General features: G+C 40.6%; 1 protein-coding gene across 2 annotated transcripts in view; it reads right to left on the bottom strand.

The window, feature by feature from the left end:
* Positions 1 to 749: 749 nt before the first annotated feature.
* Positions 750 to 23221, bottom strand: part of sema5a (sema domain, seven thrombospondin repeats (type 1 and type 1-like), transmembrane domain (TM) and short cytoplasmic domain, (semaphorin) 5A) — a 102422-nt gene continuing 79950 nt past the window's right edge. The window contains exons 16-23 of one of the 2 annotated variants that reach the window (XR_004764694.1): positions 17677 to 17902; positions 10529 to 10738; positions 7400 to 7570; positions 6502 to 6657; positions 5869 to 5913; positions 5462 to 5673; positions 4181 to 4363; positions 1419 to 1553 (exon numbers count right to left, since the gene is read on the bottom strand). Coding sequence is in view for 1 of the 2 variants with exons in the window: in XM_035412435.1 (XP_035268326.1) it covers positions 1434 to 1553; positions 5462 to 5673; positions 5869 to 5913; positions 6502 to 6657; positions 7400 to 7570; positions 10529 to 10738; positions 17677 to 17902 (1140 nt within the window). In the remaining variant the exon portion in view is untranslated. Of the gene's footprint in view, positions 1554 to 4180; positions 4364 to 5461; positions 5674 to 5868; positions 5914 to 6501; positions 6658 to 7399; positions 7571 to 10528; positions 10739 to 17676; positions 17903 to 23221 lie in introns of both variants that reach the window. The other variant, XM_035412435.1, reaches the window with a different exon arrangement.

Below are 23221 nucleotides of genomic sequence, written 5' to 3'. Positions count from 1 at the left end.
CAATGAGGAATCCAAGTTGATTAATTGCAGTCTCAATTACCCTTTTACACAGATGGCCCATCGGGTTGAAGGTTGATGGAGAGTAGTACCGCTGTGCTTACCCACGTTATAAAAATATGTCTGACAAAGGACCTCACTCCGGCTATCCTTCACATATCCTTCCTTCAAAGTACAACCATTCATCACCAAATTCATGTTTAACACTCACAAAAAATTACTGGAGTATCCCACCTAGATACACAGCACTAGGAAGCTGATGAATGGTTTAATAAACTTTGAGGGGAGACTGTAGAAACTCAATATCTTGGTCTGAGGCATTTTGCATGTATATAGTAAAAAAGGAAACACAACTTGCTAAAAAAAACTGAACGCATTATAAATTCAGACATACTGTACATTATCAAACCATTATATATATATATGCTCACCTGTCTGTTGTTATAAAAATGAATCAAATGCTTATTAATTCATAACAATTAAAATGTTTTTTTTTTGTAAAATCTTATCTGTGTTTGACATGTCTGTGATGTTCATGTATGCCTTTGTGATTTTTTTCAAAAATCTTTCCAGTGACGGCAATAGCATTTGCAAGTATGTGTACATTCCCAGCCTGACCGAGGCTGCAAAACAGCAGGTTAACACTGCAATCTGACAGTTAGAACCACAAAATCTACAGAGACATACAGTTCAAAATGAATTTACTGTACAACAAATCTTTTTTACATTGATAATGTGTAAAGCTGCTAAATTGGGGAGCCCATACAATAAAAGGAACATTTTTTGCCAGAGACCTAAATATCTACATCTTGATTGTCTGACTTTGTCCAAGGAGCTGGCCCTTTCTCCCAGATGGTGTATGAAGAGGGCACTGCATCGGGACGTATGGCTAGGCACACGACCTGCTTACGCAGCACAGCAGACAAAGAAGCCCAGAAAAAAAAGGAGGTCCAGGACTTTTTTTTTGGAATGCAATCAACCATGCAAATAAATGAAGCAACAGATAAACAATTGATAAAGTCATGCAAATCAGTCTTGTGGTATATCTCCCAAAAAGCTGTTTTTTTTCCACAAATAGTTCCAGGACTCAAAGAGGCATTTTAAACTCCTCTTCGATTTTTCCCCTGGTTTTTCACCTCAGTTAATCGGTTTCCAGTCTGCCTCCTCCCCACACAGAAGCTGAGAATTGAGTCCTTGAAAGTGGATTTTCAAATAAACATCCGGCACCTACGGAGACATGGTGTCCTTTCTCTGGGCTCATTGTATGGCTTTCTGTAAGTAGGCAGCAGACGATGAACCGGAGGAAGAAGGTTCCACACAGAATGTTGAAAATCTCATTACAAACCACAAAGCAAAAAAGAGACAGCTTTATTTAAAAGAAATTCAATTGTCCTTCTGTCCATCCCAGGTGAAGAACGCAGGAAGCACAACACATCTTAATAGTCATCATAGGTTTTGAGATCTGTGAAGTAGGCATTGGTGTAAGTCTTCCCAGCCAGGTGGGGGTTGAAGTACTTATTTCGCTCTTCCAGAATCAAGTTATTTTTATTGAAAGCCTGCAAATAAAATAAAGAGAGACTGTCAGTAACCGCTGAATATTTCATCAGATGATTTATTTGATACGATGAAATTTCATTAAGTAAATAACAGAACCGAAGGGTCTGCATGAAAATATGATAATCCACACAAATGGGTTTCAGAAATATTACTTGTGTGTGTGTGTATGTGCACGTGTGTCTGTATGTGTGTGAAAAACAATTGAAGCGTAATTACTGATCATTCCACTCAATCTTTTTTTTGTACAAAGGAAGTTAGTATAAAATTAATGTGGGTTATCATATACTTCCAGGACATCCCTCATAACTCACAACAGTTACACTACTCATATGAAAATTAATGTCAGAATCATGTGTAAAAATGACGTGATCTTATTTTCCAATATGCAACTTCACTCTGGTGTATATTTACCATATGTCAACATCTAAATATGTGTGATTTGACCTATTGCTATTGTACTGCTCCATTATATTCTGCAAATGAAATTCAGCAGCTACATGCAAACATGAAGTACTGAATTCCGATTAACTCCTTAACTCTTTTGATACATCCATGACAAAATTGTTCAGCAAGCAAACAAAAACAAAAAGTAGTACATCTCACTGAAATTTACATTTCAGTCGGCCTGTTTTTGAATATTCCAGAGATTCATTTTCCTCTGGAGTCTGTCAAAACCAAGTGAATTTTAGGGAAAGTTACACTCTATAAAAGGCAAAGCTATATTCGACTGAGCTTTATTCTCACAAGCACTAAAATTAATTGCAGTCTGTGATAAGGGGCTAAAAGGCTACTTTAAATCTTCTGTCGTAATAAATGGCTTGAGAATTGATATTTTAGAATATCAATTCTCATGCCACATAGCTAAAAGATGCAATTTAACAAAAATGATTCACACAGTATCAGAAGAATAATCATTTTTGCTTTCAGAATTATGGTTATGCATTATGCAGAGAATGTTAAACATGCTAAACATGTTTAACTGCAGTTTGAAAATTATTATACTGAGTTTTTTCACTGTATTCCACTGTCTTGTCATTTCTGTAAAATGAATGACCACACAAATTTAGTAGATATCTTATACTCTTGTACTGTAGCTCAGCATCCACATAATGGTCACTTAAGAAACAAGGCATACAGCTTATATGCCTGTATTATAATTGATCTATTAATCACGAGTCTACTGTTAATGTATGTCATGCCATTTTAAAGTTACTTTTGTAATGATAATGTTTTTTCCAAATGTTGTTTGCATTAATACACACATGCCTACTTGGAGGTGAATCACCATTATTGGCTGTGAGATTTGTCTTCCATTGGTATAACTATGATTGTACACATATTTGTTGCAACTTGCTACAGAATGAATTTTAAAATCTGGCTTAATTGAACTATACCTTTTAAAGATGACTTGGCAGTTTTGACCCAGGGTTAGTCTTACAGGCAATTATTTTGTATTAATCTACTGTAGTCATTACCATAGAACTTGCAATGGATTCATCATCATGAGTTGGTTAGTCATTGTAACTGATAAAAGATGTGATATCACCTGAAAATTGTGATGATGCACAATGCCAATATTTAAATCTGGGACCATAGATCCATGTCAATAATTCTGAATGCATTAAATTTACAATCAGTTTTAGCCCTTATGGTATATGGTGTCTAGATAACATGTGAAGGGAGAAAACCTAAACCTGTGATAAATAAATGTATAAATTGCTAATTGATATATAATTTATTTTTCATCAGCAACATTGTATACTTCTGAGACCCTGCAGAAAAAATATATATATATATTTCGGCATAATTCAAGTGTTGGATGACAAAAACATCCAAACATCCATTTTTTTAAAACATTACTTATTTCATATTTACTGAATGTCCCATTGTTTTGCAGGTTTCAGTATAGCAGAATATATGGTTCTTGAGTTTAAGACCTGAGACCAGGGACAAAAATGAATTTCCAGATCTTAGGAGGATATTTTTTTTTTTGGGGGGGGGGGGGGGGGTACCTTGTAAAAAAAAAAAAATTTAAACTTTGTGGCTGGAGCCTTCTAGGTTAATTCAATCAAATCTAGTGAATTGTATCTTAACATACAGTGAAGAGTGACTATGGATCAAATGGTAAATAAAGAATGTAATACTATAAACTCTTCTGTGCCATTCTAATTGTGAGCACGATCTCCATTATAGTAGTTGTTTGTGCCATGTATTCCTAATAACTACAGTGCTAACAGCGGTATAACTACATGCAGTGTAATTTTGCATTAATTCCTTCACTTTTATGGCAAATGACAAAAGCAAATGGACCAGTACAGCGGAACTCATTATTAAGCAAAGGAAGAAGAAAGAGGACAAGACGCATGCAATGCTTTGTCTAATTACTCAAATTGCCTATGTCAAGACCAAAGACCAAAAATGCAACAGCAAATTAAAAGCCAAAAAAGCTCAAATAAAAGCAATATATTTGTGCACTGGAGTCAAATGGAGTTTGAATGGTGCCGTACTGAAAACAAATCAAATGGTAACAAAAATACACTGCCTTCTCACAAGTTTACAACAGGCCCTATGAGGATGGCATGGAAAGGATGGTGTTTTTCTGTAAATAGAACTCATCTGCGCAGACCTGCCACAAACAAGAGGGCCACAGGAAGTGATGGAATTCGGAAGAGGTCGGATAGGTCAGGAGGTGGAATGTTGTTGGTCAGAGTTAGTAGAAAATCTCCAGGCCCCTGGACATTCCAATGTTAGAGGACAAAGGTTGGCGCATGCTGTGGTCGTCCAAAGGCAACAGTACGGAAACATCGGGCTGTGAAGAGGAACGGGGAGAAGGACCCTCAGGAGGTTTGCACGCGCACTGGGGCCAAAGTAGCTGCAAACCCTTTACTTTGGCGCATATTTTCTGAGCGCCAGTCATGGACTTCGGAGACGCTAAATTGGCCTCCTGGAACGCGGCTAGAGGGAGCGGCCTTAGCGGGTAGCCGTCAGCCCTCGGACACATAGTCGATGCATCATCTGCAAGTCAAATTGAGACCATGCTCCGCAATGGTGGGTGGTTTCACTTTGACATGTCCTCAATCACAAATGCTGATGTGTCAGAGGCTGACACACTGCTCTCTAAATGGTGTTCCCAACAGCCCCCCACCTCCCCTCCAGACAGCAGAAAGCCATCCACCACGCAAGGCGCATCCCAGACGTACCTGTGCCAATCTATTTTTGTCCGAGCAGGTAGAAAAAAATAAGTACTTGTAATTACTGAGCTGAAGAACTGGACCAATTTACAATCAGAATAAAATTCATTTAAAAATCTTTGAAAGAATTCAGAACTCATTTTTTTCTTCTTTTTTTTGTCATAAAATTCAGAGGAGAAAGTTCATTTAAATAAAGCCAATATACATAATTTAAACTGGTTTAGGTTACACGTGCTTAACAGTGCATAAAATGAACCACTTCATTTCATTTCCATTATAGAGAAATTGTACTCATAAAAGCTTGTCTAGAACGGAACACACATTGGCTGAAGAAATAATGAGAGAAACGCATTCCCTTAATAAATATGATTCCATGCTGTCTGGAGGTTGCATGGCGTATTCATACGGTACTCATATACGATTCATAAGCAGGGTGCATGTTCTGTTGCAAACAGGACAAAAACGGAAAAAGGGACCACACATTGCTTGTTAATAGCAGTTATAGAGGGTCAAATTATAATTAGAGGGCACTGCGTGCATTCTAATTGACTCCTAATTGACTTATGAGAAAGCAGTGTATGACTTACATTGAATCCCTAAGTGCATTACACCATGATACAGGGTCCTATGTCATCAGTAAGACCAAGCTCCAAAACCAGACCCCACAGTATGTGCATCTAGTAGAACCATGTAGAGAAAGTGAGGTGGAGACTGACCTTGATGGCTTCCACAGAGTCGTACTTATCCAGCTTGTTGATGTGGTTGGTGATGCTCGTGTTGAGTGGAGCAGCAGATATGGGGTGAATGACTGTTGCATCATGGGACTGCTGCTGGTACCTCTGGCAGTATGTGTAAACCAATAAAGTGATAAGGCAGCCTAGAATCGAGCTGCTAAGACCAACTGCAATCATGTGGAACAAGTTGAAATCTGCAGAAGAAGGGATTAAAAACAAATATTTACATCCACAGTACTTTACTAAGTCATTTTCACACAAAAAACATCCATTTATATAAATTCTTTTTTAAAAACTAGCATGTTTTTTTGCATGGAAAATGGCACAAACATCTTCAAACGTGATATAATTATTTACATGAGGATATTGCACTAGATAAAATACATTACCTCCACACCGTTTTTCTTCTCTACTAGAGCGTGCAATGGATGTTTCTAAAAAAGAACAGAAATGGAAATATGCTGATAATAAAATCCGTAAAAGACTTACAGAAAATACAGACAAATGGTGGCTAAATCAAAATAAAAAAAAACGTATTGATTAAAACATCACCTGTAGTGCTCTGTGATAAGTAGCATGAGTCTCATTAGAAAAAGATTAAAGTACAAGGTTTTTCTAAGAAGCCTTAATATGCAATATCACAGAATGAACGATATTACCAAATGCAGAGGTGCATAAAATTAAAATTTATATACTCAGAATTAATTTCCTCAGATACAGTTTAGATTACATTATTATGGTTTGTTTTGGGGATCCTCAAAAATATGGATTTTCCTTTTTCAGATAACACAAACTCATTATTCATGCTAGCGTTTCAGAATTACGTCACAGTTACTAAAGTAAGAACATCGATCAGCGCAATGCATTTTTTTCTTCATTCAGCTCATCAGACAGGAAGGGGAAGAGATTAACCCTGGAAAGGTGAAATCGAAGTATCGGCACTGGCATTACTGCCTGTGGACGAGTGGAGCGTGCCCTGTGTGTGTGCGTGGCGGTCGACCAGGCTCGTCCATTTCACAGACCTGGGATGAAGTTGGAGTGGAAGACGCAGGCCCTGGTCTCGGTGCTGTTCCCTGAGCACTGGTTCCCCGTGGGGAAGAGCACGTCGCAGTGACGCAACCGCGTCTGCGTGCCCGAGGGCCCGCACTGCGACCACTCCGACCACACCGACCAGCTCTCTGCGCAGAATGGGTGGGGGGGGGGGAGAGGGACAGGCAGGGTAGTGTCAGGTCAGCACACTGGACACGCACCGAGGACACCCACCGTCTGCTTGATGAACGACCCACCGCAGTGCACTTAATGATGTGTTTAATGCGATTTTCAATATCAGTGATGGTTAAACTAAACTAATCAATCAACTTTATTACAAGCAGGGCTGAGTGTGTACCTTAAAGGTGACAGAGGTCAGTGCCAAGGACACACAGTTAATAATTAAGTATTGCACTCCGGCCTGTGTAATTCAACCGCCCTTTGCTTTCTCATACGTGCTGACACACACTAAATTTACTGACATTCACCTGCCTCATCTGCCTTCATTTAACTAACATTTATTATCTTCAAACACACAGCAATCAGCTGCACAGCATGTTTTCCAATAAACCTCTGGCATTTCCATTTAGCACATCACAAGAACGTGGCATTTCTGCACTAATGGAAAGCAGAATTAAAGTGTGTGTGTGTGTGTGCAGGGGTGTGTGCGTGTGTGTGTATGTGCATGGGTGTGCATGTGTGTGTGTGTGTGTGTGTGTGTGTGCGTGCGTGCGTGTGTATGCGTGTGTGTGTGTGTGTGTGCGTGTGTGTGTGTGTGTTTGTATGTGCGCGCGTGTGTGTGCGTGTGTATGCGCGTGTGTGTGTGTGTGTGTGTGTGTGTGTGTGTGTGTGTATATGCGCGCGCGCGCGCGTGTGTGTGTGTGTGTATACCTGGGCAAGGCTGGGTGTTGCACAGCGCCTCCTCTGTGTGCAGACCCAGGCAGATGTCCCCACCATAGGCTGGTGGGGGGTTGCTGCAGGTGCGCGTTCGCATGTAATGCCCTCCTCCGCACGTCACTGAGCACTTGGACCAGGCAGACCAGCAGGACCATCTCCCGTCCACTGTGGGAGTGAAACAGACGTCAGCAAGGAGGGAAAGCAGCTGCCAACCGCCATAATAAGAGTTTTAGTTTAAGGCCTGATGTATCTGTGGCATTTCCTCGTTCTAATTAATCAGCCACATCCTTTGTCTCAATATGTTTCGCTGAATTTGCGTAGAAATGATTCCACAGTACTTTTGAACACCCCTGCTGCTTGGGCTAAAAGGGATTTGAGGACCGAAAACATGGGCTTTGAGCAAAAATGAATTATTACCCAGCTGAGAGGAACAAACAACATAAACAAAGTAATTACTCATGCAAGTCCTATTATTACAAGTCAAGTAACAGGAAAATCATTTGGCTGTATAAAAGTGGAAGCCCTTCAATTACTTAACACAAAAAAAAAAAAAACGTTTTCCTTGTTTGCGATTTGGTCTATTCTTTTGTCTGCTTTTATTCATTTAACATACTAGGTAAAGTGTCTAGGGTAAGAGGGTCTGGGTTCTTTCCAAGTGCAGAGGAAGGGGGGGGGGGGGGGGGTTGACTGCACACTGATGACAGCTTTCAGGTCTGTTTCTCCCAGGCACCCAGGCCCCTACTGCCATGCTAATTAATGAAGGCAAACGAGCCATCAAGGGTTCTTTTTAAACAATGCCAAGCACAAAACCATCAGCAGTGGGGCCAGGAAAACAGGAGTAACAGCCTTTTACAAAGCATTTCAAATGTCTTTCTGCCAACTGAACTGCAACGTTCAAAATACAGTCAAGTGCTGGCCAGAATCAGAGAAATAACAAATAAATCATCTCTGAACACACACGTCTGAAGAAAGGCTGTAAATGACTGTAAATTCTTCATATTTTACTGAGTACACCTGCAATGACCTTATCTTTTAGAACATAATGCACATAGAAGTTATTATAACAGTCAAAAAACACCATTCTACAAGATTTTTTAGATTATATGCTGCTTTTCAAATTCATTTTAATTATGTTACTGTTATATCAAAGCCTTTTCCTTCCAGTGCTTTAACATTCTCCCAGACACATGCAAACCTGAAATGGAAGCCCCAGTGAATTCTGAATAAAATGTCTCTCGCCTTATTATAAGTGAAATAATCCCTTTTCAGGACCATTTCAAAATTGGTTTTTAAAAGGTATTACTGGCAGAGAAGGCATAATAGAACTGCCCGATGCTTTTCGCCATCGCTCTGTAATTTCTCTGTTGCAAAGTGACAGATCAGTCAATTTCTGCCAGTGTATGACCGATCATCTCATCTCTGGAAGGAGCTCCAGCAACAACCAGAGATTAATTAGTTTTAAAACGAGTGAAATATCAGCTAGAAAACTTTTTCCCACCAAAATAACAAATGTATTTTAAAATGACTGACTTAACAGTACATGTACACCTACTACGAAGTGCGCAGAAAGGAAAAAAAACACACCTTCATGCTAGTGCTAAATCTGTTAATGTTATAATCTTTTAATTAATTTAAAATAAGCACACTACTTATAAGTATGGACTGATGGTCAGAAGATTTATTTTACTTCATTGGCTCTGTTGAATAGGCTGAATGCAGAGTATAGCCATGAAGTCTGATTGTATATGCAATAGCCCACAGTGAAAAAAAAAACCTGGTTTAATCTCATATGTATGTCATATGTCCGCAGTGGCTTGGCCTTTCTGCAACGAAATGGGGGGGGCTACCAAGTGCCATTGTGACCAAGTATGGCCAAGTCTGGAATGTAGCCTCTTGTTTTGGTCACTTGCGCTCAACGATATCTAAATAATATCTAGCCTCAAGACTAGCAGAATGTAATCAAAGCAGAGTGAGGGGTTGCTTGACTTACTTGAATTTTTTTTTTGTAATAAATTAGGGAAATGTATGGATGTACTCACCAAAATTGGCGGCTGTACAAACACGGTTAACTATTGGCTGATGAAACTGTCTGCTTTACAGCCTGTCAGCAGATATACTGATTGATAGTTGTTGCAGCTGAGGAACTGTAATATTACGGCACTTGTGAATTGCGGTTGCTTCTGTGCTAGCCGAGTCATTAATAACAATTTGAAACAAATTCCTCATTGTCTCATTTTGCCACACCTTTCTCCAGGTGTTCTTTTATACTTAAGCAGCATATTTCCATTTAGACAGCACATTTCCTCCCATAGCAGGATGAGACCCCACTAAGGGTAATTACAGAGCTCTCTTCCAAGTATGAAAATGGATTAAGCACACTGTCTCAGGCATCTGACTACAGAATGCAGCTCCTCATCACTTAAGGCTTTATTATCCTCATATGTAATTACATACAATGATGCTATTGGGATTTGCCCGAAGTTCTGGCTATAAATTCTTCCTACTGGAGTGTCTCTTTTATTTTGTCCCCAACATTGCTCCAATTTATAAGGGTAATGGAATTTTTTTCCAATTAATGATGTGTGCTCTTTCAACAGGAAAAGCATTGATTGTGTTCTGAAAAACTTTGGCCCTCATGTATTTAAGGAAATAAAGTCCGTCTTTTCCCAATGGACCAAAGGACAAATAAAAAGGTGATAAAACTGCACAATTATTCTGATTGCCTCACGAGAACCCTGCGTGAATCATGACTCAGAATTAAATAGACACCACTCCACATCCCACGCAGGTGCATGTACAAACACACAGGATCACGCATACACGCACACACACAGATACACAAGCACACACCACAGCCAACCCTAGACTTTTAGGGGCCCTAGGCAAAAAAATAATTTGGGGGCCCCTCTAAAACATTGGCTACTTCCGATTCTAATGCTTGGAAAACAATGCTGCTGCTGGGGTCCTGGGCAATAAGGCGGGGCCCGAAGGGCGGGGCCTGATCTGCCTAGCGGGAGGGGCGACGCTGCATGCATGCGCTGCGTGTGCCCGCCTACCTGAGAACAAGCACAGCACAGAAACCAGACAAAGGAGTTTCAGACAGGTGGGGGGCAGGACTTTCACCTGGGCAGGGGGTGATGTTGCACTCCTGGTACTCCAGCGCAGGCCCGAGGCAGGGGATGCCCCCGTATTTGGGCTCGGGGTTGTTGCAGGTGCGCTTGCGGCTGCGGATCCCCCGGCTGCAGTCCCGGCTGCACTGGGACCAGGAGCTCCAGGCCGACCAGCCGCCGTTGACCGTGTGAGCGCTGATCCTGCCTGAGCGGAGGAGGTCTCCTGGGGACGCGGAGCAGAGGACGCAGGGGTGTAAGACACAAAGTCTGCAGGGTTAATGCAACTGCAATAGCGAAACATTCACCGGGCCACTTGTACATGTCTGATAATGAACCAGATTCCCCTGCAGCTCTGATCCATGAACCTGGGTCTGGTTCTCTGTGAGCAGGATATTAATCACAAAATACAATACAGCCTTTATTGAGATCACTCACTAATATATTGGCCAATAAACTATGTAGCAAGATGTGCATGTGTGTGTATGTGTGTGTGTGTGTGTGTGTGTGTGTGATTGTTTGTATTTCATTAGAAGGATCTAATTATTTGTGTACAAAATAAAACATTCATAAAAAGGTAATGCACCTTAACAATTTGAGTTACATGTATTCCTTACAGTACATAAATGTATCTACCTTAAACTGCACACATGTGGCATTTGTATGCAAAACATTTATTTTTGATCCTCTCTGTTTAAGACTCAGCTAACACAAATGAACATTATTTGCTTTCACCTCAGTGGTTCAACTTCTTTTCACATCAAAAACAAAGAAATACAACTTGTTTTACAACTTAAAAATTCCGATTGGAATTTCAGCTTGACGGCAGTCTTGTTGCTTGAATAATATGTTTGATGTAGAATAAAATTGTATCTGGCAAATGGGTCCTGCCAAACTCACTGAGATGAGTGAATACATTTACCCTGGCATGTGGAATACTATGCAGCCTGAGTGTGAATGGACTGGACACATCTAGAAACCTGCACTATGTAAGGGCGCTGTGAATGGATGTTCCTGCAATGTTTTGTAAATGTACCTCCAGTTCCATCATCATTTACAACACTGTTATGTTGTAATGATACCCAAGTATTACAGTGTTCAAATTTTGAATACAATCCATCCAACGAGATAAAAAGAACACGGTGAGAAAATAAGGTGGAAGGGAAAATAGGGTGAATGGGGGGTTCCAACAGTGTCATGGGAGAGGGGATTATGAGTGCTTTTAACAAATCACAGAGACAACAGACAGCTAGCTTCCTCTGTGAAGTGGCCTGATGACAGTCCCAGGGAGCTAAGCTCTTTCATTATTGATTCAGAGAAGGCAGCGGTTTGTCAGCCTCTCAACAGCGATCTGTTCTCGTCATCAAGACTCCTACCGGTCTCTGAGGCCACGGGGTGTTTTGTAATCCTCCCACAGCTCAAAGTTGAGTGCGGGTTGCCGACGGTGAATGGCTCGCGTCCAGGGTGTGAAACAGTGTGTTACCCTGTGGCTAAATGTACATAACCACCAACTGCCATTTCTGTAATGAATCTGATCCTTCCCCTATCATGTAAGTACAGCATAAAGTGCCTTTGGAAGAAAGATATAGGCACAGATATAATTATGCTGTCTAATGTATACGAATGCACCAATTTGGGACAGACTACAAAAAAGAGAACACAGCAGCTGACAAAACTTTACAAGCCTTGATTATAAGGTCTCCACTGCCTTGTTCTCCTGTTGCAGTTTCTATCTGGCAGCTTTCATCACATGGACAGTGAGATCAGTGATACTGTAGCCCTCTCAGGAGAGAGGCTACATTACTCTGTCCATAATCCAGAAAATTAATAGCACTTAAGGGCTACCGCACACATCCTTAGAGCAATTCCCTGAGCTGTCTCAAACTGTCAAATGCTACACCGTAGAAGGCTACGAAAATGCTTATTAAAAGTTAAGGAGAGCGCAATTAACGTCGACGCCCTGGCAGATTTGAGATTGAGGCTGGGCGGCACTTCACTAACGCTCAACAAATGAGGATAATCAGAACGACCAGTGATATATGTATACGGCCAAGTAAAAAGTGGAAGTGTGAGCAAGACAAGAGATCAATACAACCTATACCACAAGAGAATTAAGGGGCTTGTGTGAGATTTTTTAACCCTAGTGCCTCTTCAATGTCCCGGATTCAAAAATAAATCATCTGTATAACTGTAAAACCATTTTTGATCAGAAGTCTCACTACCATGGATGGTAGCTTCTAGTAGCTCAGAGGCCAAAGCAGGAAAGGGGCTGTAAATGGTCCTACTAGTTAGACATACTGCCTGACTCAGATATGGGGGCACAGGGGGAAGGACTAATTTTGTATTTTCAAAGGCTTGTCCTCGAATGGCCTGGTCTGATCCAGGAACAGATCAAAAAGTTCACAGAATTATTTATCGTGAGAAAAACAAAGCTGTCATTCTTGGCAAGGGAAAACTGCAGTTCCTCACTAGTCTTGTGATTTGGCTTTCTCAGTCATTGATATAGCTAAATCCACAAGACCTAGGGAATGAAGGCTTGACTTCACATAATTTCATGTATGACATTTGTTTCCTCTCTTTCATTGGAAGCACAAAATGGCATTTTTAAAGCCATAGAGGTATTTCTCGACCAGATCCAACAATAAAATTTATAACAACATTAAAACAGTAGTTTGTTTCAACACAGGGGTTACATAGGGAGTAATGCCCCATAACAAAATAAGACATTTATTACTGCAGATTATCTTTGGTAGGTATAAAGTACATGTAAGCAATACATCTCAATTCTATGTTTAAATTTTACTTTTCAACAAAATATTTTGGCCAAGGAAAATAAAGGTTGGCCACGACAATCTGAATGACAGTTGGGGAAAGGAAAATGAAAAAAATAATTAAATCAATACAGAATCTACTTTTTCTTAACATGCAGGTAATAAACAAAACTGAATAATTCCCAGACTACATTACAGATGGGACAAACAATGAGACATGTTTAAGCTATGCTAGAATAATAAAGGATAAAGATATTTCAAAAGAACTGTCAAATAAACAAATCAAGCAAACAGCACATTCAACATGTAGTGCCAAATTAACAGACATAATTACACTTGCACACATATTATTTTGTGAATATCATTGAAGTAAGGACATGTAAAAGGGCGGTTGGCAATGCTTAGATGAAAACTGAAGCATTTTTAATTAGAATTAATCTAATTTAAGGACGGCTAACATCAGTGAACATAATAAACTACAAATTAAAATCTACCACCCGTGGAAATAAATAAACGAGCAAAAAATGATAAGTATCATGCCTTATCAGCATTGGAGCAGGTCTGCATTGGCCAGTCTTAAAAGCTGTGACTACAAATGAAAATTCACACTGAAATGTCAGCCTGCTTTGATACCTGTGATCCTAACTTTTCAAAAGAACTATTTACATAAAAGAAAAAAGAGGCAAATATTTGAAATGTGTGATAAAATATCATTCATTTGGAAGTTATCTGGTCAGCCAGCAGATGTAGTGACAGTTCTTAGCATTACCTGCTGAATACTGGGGATCTAAATGCCAACTATACAGATAAGTTTTATAGAAATTATCGTCATCTCAAATGGATTCTATGGCAAAGCCATGTTCTCTGCCATTGTAAAATGTTCAAGTTTTCCAAGAATTAAGATGGATGAGATGGCTAGCTGGCCGTGATGTCACATTTCCATGCAATGCACTGTCACATCTCATTGACAGTCATTCCTCCTCACCTTTCACAAGATGACAGTTAAGTCTGTTTCCTCATTTGTTTCTGTCTTGAAAGAGAAGCCACAGAAATACTGAATCTCTGACCAAGAACAGAAAGCTTTCACATCCTGTTGAAGAATTCCAATTCAATTTTGATTTAATTCAATTAGCTGGAAATCAGTTTTCCCATGTGCGCATAAACTCACCTAGTAAGTGGCATTCACAAATGCAATATTATTGATGTAAAATTCCAACAATTCTAGCGAGGTAACTACATATTGAAATAAGCATCCTGTTGCATGCATACATTAAATAAAGACATCTTTATACTATATAACACCATTTACAACCAGGTTTTCACACTTCTCTTAATGGTCACATTAAAGACAAAACCATGCCACTTCACATGTATAAACACAGTAGACACAAAATTGTCCGCAAATATATGTTAGAATTACTTCTACTTAATACTACCTCAACAGCCACGCCAAATGATTCCATGCCGAATAGATTCCTCTATATATGTATATTTAGCATCATGCTAATTTTGCTTCTGATTGCTTCAGACCTTGTGTGCTACTGTACATTACACTCCATCCAAGATTAAACCATCACAATTTTTTATACCAATTGAATGCAAGCGTTTTTTTTTTCCACAAAAAGAAAACAACATGAACGTGCATTTACTGTAATGGTGAGCCAAAATATCCAGACCACATTCCTTGTAAATAAAGCCCTTGAGATTTGGGGCCTTCTGCCCCCTGAACCATCCTCTTGTCGTCAGAGTAACCACTAGCATAACTAATGTTTCCCAGGCACTATTTCAGCAGTGCGGTAGTCTGTTACTTTGCCATCTTCAGCTGATGACAGGTTATAGATTCAAAATCAATAAAAAGGGCACATTGTTAACCCTAAATCTTTATCAGATGGCGGTGAATCCCTTTTGGTGCTCATTTTCTCCAAAGCCATAGGTCTTACAATATCAGTGACATCAATACACACCTTCCATGTGAAGGTAATTATGTGAATGTGCCCTTTAATGCTGATATAAGTTAACCCCTGTCCTGGAGCGCTTGTTCCAGGGACATCTGTCATGTAATAGAGTCAGAGGGAGAGTAAAACTGTCATTAAACAGAGCTGTGCATATGGCAGCAATCGATGAAACGTGGCCCGTTGTGATCTCAAACTGATTGAAACAAAGGTTCGAATCGAGGTGAGGCCAACCTCCACTTTTTCAACGAGGTCTGTTGAGGGAGCTGAATCTTTTTGCTGATCACTGATGTTAACTCGACACCTCCTGGCGTTGTCATCTTTAGGGGTGCTGTATCGTGGATGCAAAGCAAAACTCAACCCATTCAAGCAACGCATTGCCATCTGCTTGTCCAGTCATTAAATTCACCGGAGCAAAAGACTGGTGGGCGACTTCTTTGTGTTAAAATGAACACTGAGTGCTTTCTAATCCCATCAAATGCTTTGAGTTGCCACTGCAGTTTCTGTTAAAACTATAGTTAAAGTTGTACTACGGCTTTTTACAAAATACACATGGTTTTTGTTACATTTTAGTCAAAGATGAACTAAGAACAAATGAACTTGTTTGAGGTCTGGCTATCACACATTTTAACTCCCAACTAGGTCTGACACTTTTCTGAGGCAACAACCCCCAAAGGCATAATCATCAAAGCAAGATGAAAGTAGACTCTGTAAATGATACCAATCTGAAGGAACAGGAGTTATTCACCATGCGTGGGAATGCTTTGTAAATAACATTAGCTCACATTAGTGTGATCAAGCTATATGGGCGGGAGGTTCCCTTGAGGAAGGGACGGACAGGAGAGAGACGCTTTCCTTTGAGCCACGAGTAAAAAGTGGCTGTTTCTTCTCCGCGGGCTATTACATTACTGGTTTCTCTGATGCTGTAAGGTGCCTTGGCACAAGAGTGTCAATTAGTGATGCGTTTACACAAGTAACTGAACTACAAAGGGTCTCCGGTTGAATTGAGATGTCACAATGTGTGAGCCGAAGGAAGGAAAGGAGACCTGCACAGCAAGTCATTTTTTCCCTTATTAAAATTACTGGTTATGATGAGAAGCTTATTAGCAGAGCACATCAATCACTTTATGATCAGGTCATCTGGCAGTGTCCTGAGAAACTGTTAGAAATTACGAATGAGCACAGAACTCACTGTGAGTGGTAGCTGCTGGAAGGAACCTCAAGGTGAGGTTCCTTCCAGCAGCTATGAAAAGGTATGAAAAGCAGGTATGAAAAGTCAAGGTGAGGGTGAAAAGAGGGATTATGGCTTTGGTGGGCACAGACTTTGTCAAGGTGAGTACTGATGTCACTGATATTTTAAGACCTATGACTTCAGGAAAAATGAGTGCCTAAAGGGACTCAGTGCCGTCTGAAGATTTAGGGTTAACAATGTGCCCTTTTTATTGATTTTGAATCTATAACCTGTCATCAGCCGACGATGGTAAAAGACTGAACGAACAGAGTGCAGAAGAAAAGCACAACAGACAATAACACTTGCTTGAGACACAAAAAAGGAAAACTGTATATTGTGGAAAAAAATAGTTGATTTACCGATAAATACTCGAAAAACCTGGAGCCAACTGTGCCATTAAAAAAAGGCTATTTACAAATTTATCTCCCAAAACAAAGATCTGTTTTATGGCCCTGCTCCATATTGACAAAAGCAGCCAAAGTCTGGGCCCACCGAAGTCATAATCCTACACTATCAGATAAAAGCTCTTCAGAGACACACGCTCTAGATAAAGAGAACCCCCTTGGAACAGCCAGAAAAAACAACAACAAAAACACACCTCGTAATTATAATGACCTCAACACCACCAAAGCTACGTGTGGGGATCATAAGAAGCCGACCTGAAATTAAACAAAGTACTCCAGACTAAAGAAATGCTACAGCGCTACATGTTAACTCAAGTTTAAAACACCAAAAGAAAGACAGATCCAGCCACTGAAGCACGTAGGCAAAAAACAGAGCCGGGGGACTGGGGTTGTGTTTCCTGCAGCCCTGGGGACGACAGACACCTACTGTCAAATAATTATCACCTATTGTAACAAACCTAATCGTTTCTACACTTTCAAGAAGGTGCTTGATCATTAAAAACTGCTTCTTTGAAGGAGAGCACACTGAGGAAGCAGAGCTGGGTTGTTGCTGTACTGTTTGTTATTTTGTTTGCATCCTGTTGCTGGATTCAAACAGGGTGGAGAGATATGGATTTGACTGCACCAGTGATACTTATCAAAGGTTGTTTGTGCATTTTCAATGACACGTTTATGGAAGGTCATTTAAACTGGTACCTGAGGTGGAGAGCAGCTGGTGAACTGAGAGAAGGAGAAACAGAGAGAGCGAGCAAGAGAGAGAGAGAGAAAGAGAGAGAGGGAGGAAGAGAGAAAGAGAGCATGCTCACCATCAGTGGAGCAGCCGGTGGATCCATCACTTGAACAGTAGCGCATCTCGATCCTTTGCCGGCCCACCTCCAGCAGGCCAGGGTCAGGCACTCGGGCCTTGCAGGTGTATCTGAAGCGCTGTTCATAATGGCCGCCATTGTCCGAGATGTTGACCGGAGTCCAGGGAGTCCAGGGCGTGGTTTTCTTCAGGTCGGGGCAGGGGAGGGAGTTACAGGATTGGTACTCCTTAAAGACAAGGAAACACAAAGCCCGTGATTACCCAGTAATTACCGATGAAATGAGACATGTTCAAATTCAGAATGACCCCGGTGCTCTCCATCAAGCTCCGCCACAGCCTCCGGTTTCGCGTACCGTTTTGCTGGCTCGAGTGAAATATTTCCATTACGGTCTTTGCTGAACGTGGCAAGTAGCAGACAGGCAGAAAAGGTCATTGATCAAGTTTAATTTATAAAAGAGTGTAGAGGGGGCAGAGCGGGGATAGTGCTGAAGAATAATGAGGAAAGCGGTGTTGCTATGCACCACCTGAAAATTACATTTCGATCTCATGCCCAGCAGAAATTTCTGACGACCAGCAAACAAGCTCATCGCCGTGGTGAAAATGAAAAGCAGGCCCTGAAACATCAGGTCTTCACTCTGTCTGTCACGCTGGCTAGCAAGTATGCCATCTTCATAACAGAGACCACCGTTGTGCTGTTTTTATGGTTTTCACTTCTGTCCCTTTTAATAGTTTTTCTCAATCGGCCTTCCTCCATCTCTGCTAACACTCACCTCTGATCTCCCCTCCCTCTCTAGTTTTTGTCACTCAATTGCCTCTCTCTCTCTCTCTCTCTCTCTCTATATATATATATATATATATATATATATATATATATACATTTTTTTTTTTTTTTTTTTAAAGACTTTTTTATTTATTTTTCTGGACAGAGTCAGGGATTCTTCGTACATTGTTTCACAGTCTGTGATTATATACTGAGTCATAAAATATTACAACCTGCCTGAGGGACAATGCCTTTATTATTATTTTTCTCTGACAATTTAATAGATACAAACTCAATGGAAGGGAACGAGTGGAAGGTAAATTATACGTTCATTAGGTTGAGAAGGTGATACTGCTGTATCCTCCTATACATGTATTTATGCAGAGCAGACCTTGAGTGACTGCCAGACCTTGACAAAATAAGATAAAAAGTCCTCTTTGTTCATCCGTCAAGTTGTCACAGCGTGCAGATTTGAACACTCAGCCTATGCTCCCTAAAGCTACAGTAACCTGAGCAAAAGCCCAAGGTTAAAGACACCGGGAGATTTTTCTTCCAAATGACGCAACATTTATTCGGAAGACAAATGAGCCCTGTCACAAGTTGCTTGCTTTCACACCACATAACTTTGTAATCATCTCTTTTCATTAATATTTAACAACTTCAAATATCAGGGCAGTCCCACAAAATGTTTTCTCGCACCTAGGCCTCTCGTGGAACGGAACTGTGCGGAACCAACTTCCTGTGACAAACAGCAGTTTTTTTTGGTTTTGCAATTTCCAGAGGAAAGGGATGAAACCACTCCCTTCTGCATCGTTGCTTTCTTCCTCGTGTGTCATCTAAGGATAGATGGAACATATTTTGTCACAAACTCAGCAGGACACAAAGGGAGCTTCAGCCCAGGGCTTTGGAGGTAATTAGGGACTTGCTCCACATAAGGTTGCCACGGACCTATGTGATTACATTTTTTACCAAATATTTGTGTTTTTCTTGTCTTAGGTCAGGTGTATATCCCTTAGATGGCAAGATGACACTGAAAACTATGCTAGCTGCCCTGCCTAGGATGTTCCGCTGGCGCTTTGCTCTTCATTTACTGAACAAATTGTGTAAACAGTTGCTTCTTGTTGAGATTATACTTTGTTGAATGGGTATGCTAATGTACAGTAAACAAAACATCATGGGAACTGAGATCAAGTCATATTATAAATAACTAGGGATGGGGTCAGATGTGCATTGAGAAATGTTTCAGTATTGGTATTGTGGAGAAAGTAATTTTGCCACCACATCTAACAAAGGTAATATAACACAATAGTACTTGTGGGCGTCCTTTCAGAATCTCCTCTGGGTGAAATGCTTCAGAATGCAGAATGAATACATGGTCGACTGAACAAGCGTCATCTAGCTTGGCATGACTTCCTCATTTAGTTCCCCTGCCTGTTGGAGGTTATTAATTATCCAGTCAGTCAAAACAATGAGAACTGCAGAAACACCTCAGTGAATATGCATTGAAATGATCTGTTTGACGCTTACATGTACCACAGGTACAAGGAATACTGGGAAGTCACCAATCCAGTGAGATCAACAATGTCATCTTATAGGTATTCATACGCTATACTGACAAATCTAGTTCTTTAAAGGTGTTTCCTGTCAAATAAGTTACACGTCAGCAACAAAAACCCAAGCCACTTATAAAAGTATTGTTATGCGGGAAATATTATCATTTTCTCCTGTGGCTTTTGTGCTCCACAAGCTGATAAAAGTTATTAAGGCTAAAAAAAAACAAGGATCATCGGCATTTTTACACCCCACTACACCAAGCTGTTACGGCTCCATTTCTGAGAAATTAGCAAAAAGTCGTACCTCTGCAAAAGTCGCTGAGTTGTGACGAGTGCCATGTGGAACATAAAATTGGATTAAATTAAGCGCTCATTCCGGCGACAGCACCCACTGCTGGGGCTATTCGTTCACATTATCACTGTCAAATGGGACGTCTGTCTGCCGTTCTGATTGGCCGTTCACCTTTTAAAGTAGTACTGTGCTGAACCTTGGGCTAGCAGCAAGGACTGCGGTTCAGCCGGGACACGGTGAATTCGATACGGCGTGTGGTGCACTGGGAGCCTTCAGACCTTGCCGGAACATCAAAGCCCCCCGCATATGTCTGCCAGCTGCGTGGCCGCGCCTCGCCATGGACTGGGCCGCTGAAAGAGGCCCTGCGGTGTTTCCCCATAACTCGCTTATACATTTTCGCATTCCTCGTCCTCGCTTGCTTATTTTTCTGCCGGTTGTTTGAAACTGAGTTTTTTTTTGGGGGGGGGGGGGGGCGGGATTACTGTAGCTTGTGGGGGCGCCTTCCTGTCCTTGTTTTATAAATCTCCGCGAGGCGGATCTCAGGGGGGCTGGCCCTGCACAGCGGCCGATTGTTCGTCTGCGGGCTCCCCTTGTCCGGCCGCTGATGAGGAATTGGCCGCTGGGTCCCTGGGGCTTTTTAACATCATTACGTAGCCGGCAAGATTTATTTCATTGGGAACAGAGGGACTGAGTCAACAGATCCCTGCATACGGGAGAGCTACAGGAGGCGCTTAGTATACATTCCAACAACTGTACACATCTCGGTGGCATCGCACTTCATCGCATTGACTTGTTTACAAACGGGAGCATTAAGAGAAATCAATTACCGAGGGGGTTTTGCTTAATTTTTCCTTTTTTAGTATTGGAGAGTAGCTCTCATGGGACTGTCACATAAATGCTATGAACAGCAGAAGAACGAACAAAATCAACACTCGATTAACTGGAGCCTTCTAGATAGTAGACATGCCCTCCAAATATGCACACAAATCCCCCTGCAATATTTCACCCTAGGCATAGGGGTGGCCAAATTCTATATAGAGGTCCTAACGATCAAGGATCAAGTGACAGTATCATAATGTACTTCATTAGCTTCCATTGAGAATTTTAAACTACTATCTACCATCCTATTAGATTAATTTATTCATATTATATTATAATTAATTGGAGGTAAATTATAACATTTGCAATGCTTTAAAATATTTTAAACCAGTTGCAGTTTATGACAGATATTTCTTTCATAACCTCACAATACCATGAGTGCAACACTACACTTGAACAGTTCTGCATGAGAGGTTTTTAAAATCATTGGAGAGCATAAAACACACAACACAAGTCTGGCCACATGGGACACTGAAAGGTGACTTTTATAGCATATATTCAAAAAGTGCTGCCAAAACCAAACTGATGAGGATGCAAAACTGTGATGGAAACTCTCTGTCGTCAGGGGAAGGGCAAAGAGAGTGCTTCGAACACAGCAAAATCAGATTACAAACAGGCAGAAGGTCAATGAAAAATGTAGCAATAACACCTTCGCGTCAGTCTAATGCTAACATGGAAATATAATGCATGTGTCTGCGTACGATAGGCAAGGCTTATTCTACCAGGCTGATAAAAACACAATGATAGTGTTAATTCTAATACAACATTCATTGATGCAATTTTCACAACCTCAGTCCTATGTAGATGGAAATGTATTGTAGTACAGTTTGGTGAGTTAATTCACTTAGAGCAGTTTTCATTCTATTTCAGTAGTAAATAACTGTAATAACATAACTGCAATCAGGTCATTATGAGCCAACATTTTTACAAAGCTGTCAAGCTTACTGTCAACATACACAAAGATTACAGGAAGCAAATAAGTTATGATGTTTATATTGCAGCAATATAATTTGCAATAAACATTTATGCATTTGGAATAATGTATTTTAATGGGAAAACAAGTACCCCAAAACATTCATGAATTCAATAATCTCCGATTTGGAGAAATCTCTGATATGAATAAACATCTCCTAAACTGTATATAAATTGAAGTCATCCTTTCGAAAAATGCTTTGGCTCAATGATACTGTTCAGATTATACCACGTCCCTGGCAATCCGTCTCCGCAGCTACAGACAGATGTTAACAGTCTGTGGCCAATATACATCAGACAAACACCCTGAGGAAACCACAGATGGTAACAGTAAGATCATCTGCAACCAAAACAAGCCATGTCTGAGATGCAGGCAGTGACCTTCAGACATGCTGAGGCTCCCGATGTAGTTTCTGAAGGGAAGGTAGTATAGATGTGCACCACCATCAGCAGGAAGGCAAAACTCACTACTTCTAATTTAATCTCTTCTAATTAACGTGCATCTTCCAAAGTACGAAACTAATATGAACAGATGGTGCAGTATTCTTAAACGAATTTCAAAAAACTTTCAGATGTAAAATCTTTTTTGAAAGATACATTTCATTTGACGGAAGGGAGATGTTGCCAAGAAAGCCTTTAGATATATTTCATTTTCCAGTGATTTTTGTCTGTTTTGCCATTATTCACATAGATGTTTGTCTTGATGGGGACATCAATATTCCAAAGGAGCAGTTGATCAGACAGAGCCTTTGACAGTTTTCCAAGAAAAATGACTGAAATGGAATTACACCCAGATTTGTCTGACAACCCCATTTTAAATCCATGCTGTCTTGGTAAAGAGGAGATGATGTGTGCCCAAGAATCTCAGTTATAGAAGAGCTGCGAGAAAGATGTGAAAGGCATTGACCTCACCCCACCCACCCACTGCCTCTCTCTGTTTAATTTGTTGCTTCCATGACTCTGATCTCCTCTGTGTGCACACGAGGCTGTTAAAATAGAGATTCTCTGCAGTAGGAGGGAAATGGCTTGGGAAAAGATGCTTAGATGCACGGTGGATACTGACACACGCCGCTTTTTCCGAATATCACAT

Source organism: Anguilla anguilla, chromosome 4 (assembly GCF_013347855.1).
Source record: "Anguilla anguilla isolate fAngAng1 chromosome 4, fAngAng1.pri, whole genome shotgun sequence".
Lineage (NCBI taxonomy): Eukaryota > Metazoa > Chordata > Actinopteri > Anguilliformes > Anguillidae > Anguilla > Anguilla anguilla.
The sequence above is the reverse complement of the archived record's forward strand: the minus strand, read 5'-3'. Positions and strand labels throughout refer to the sequence as shown.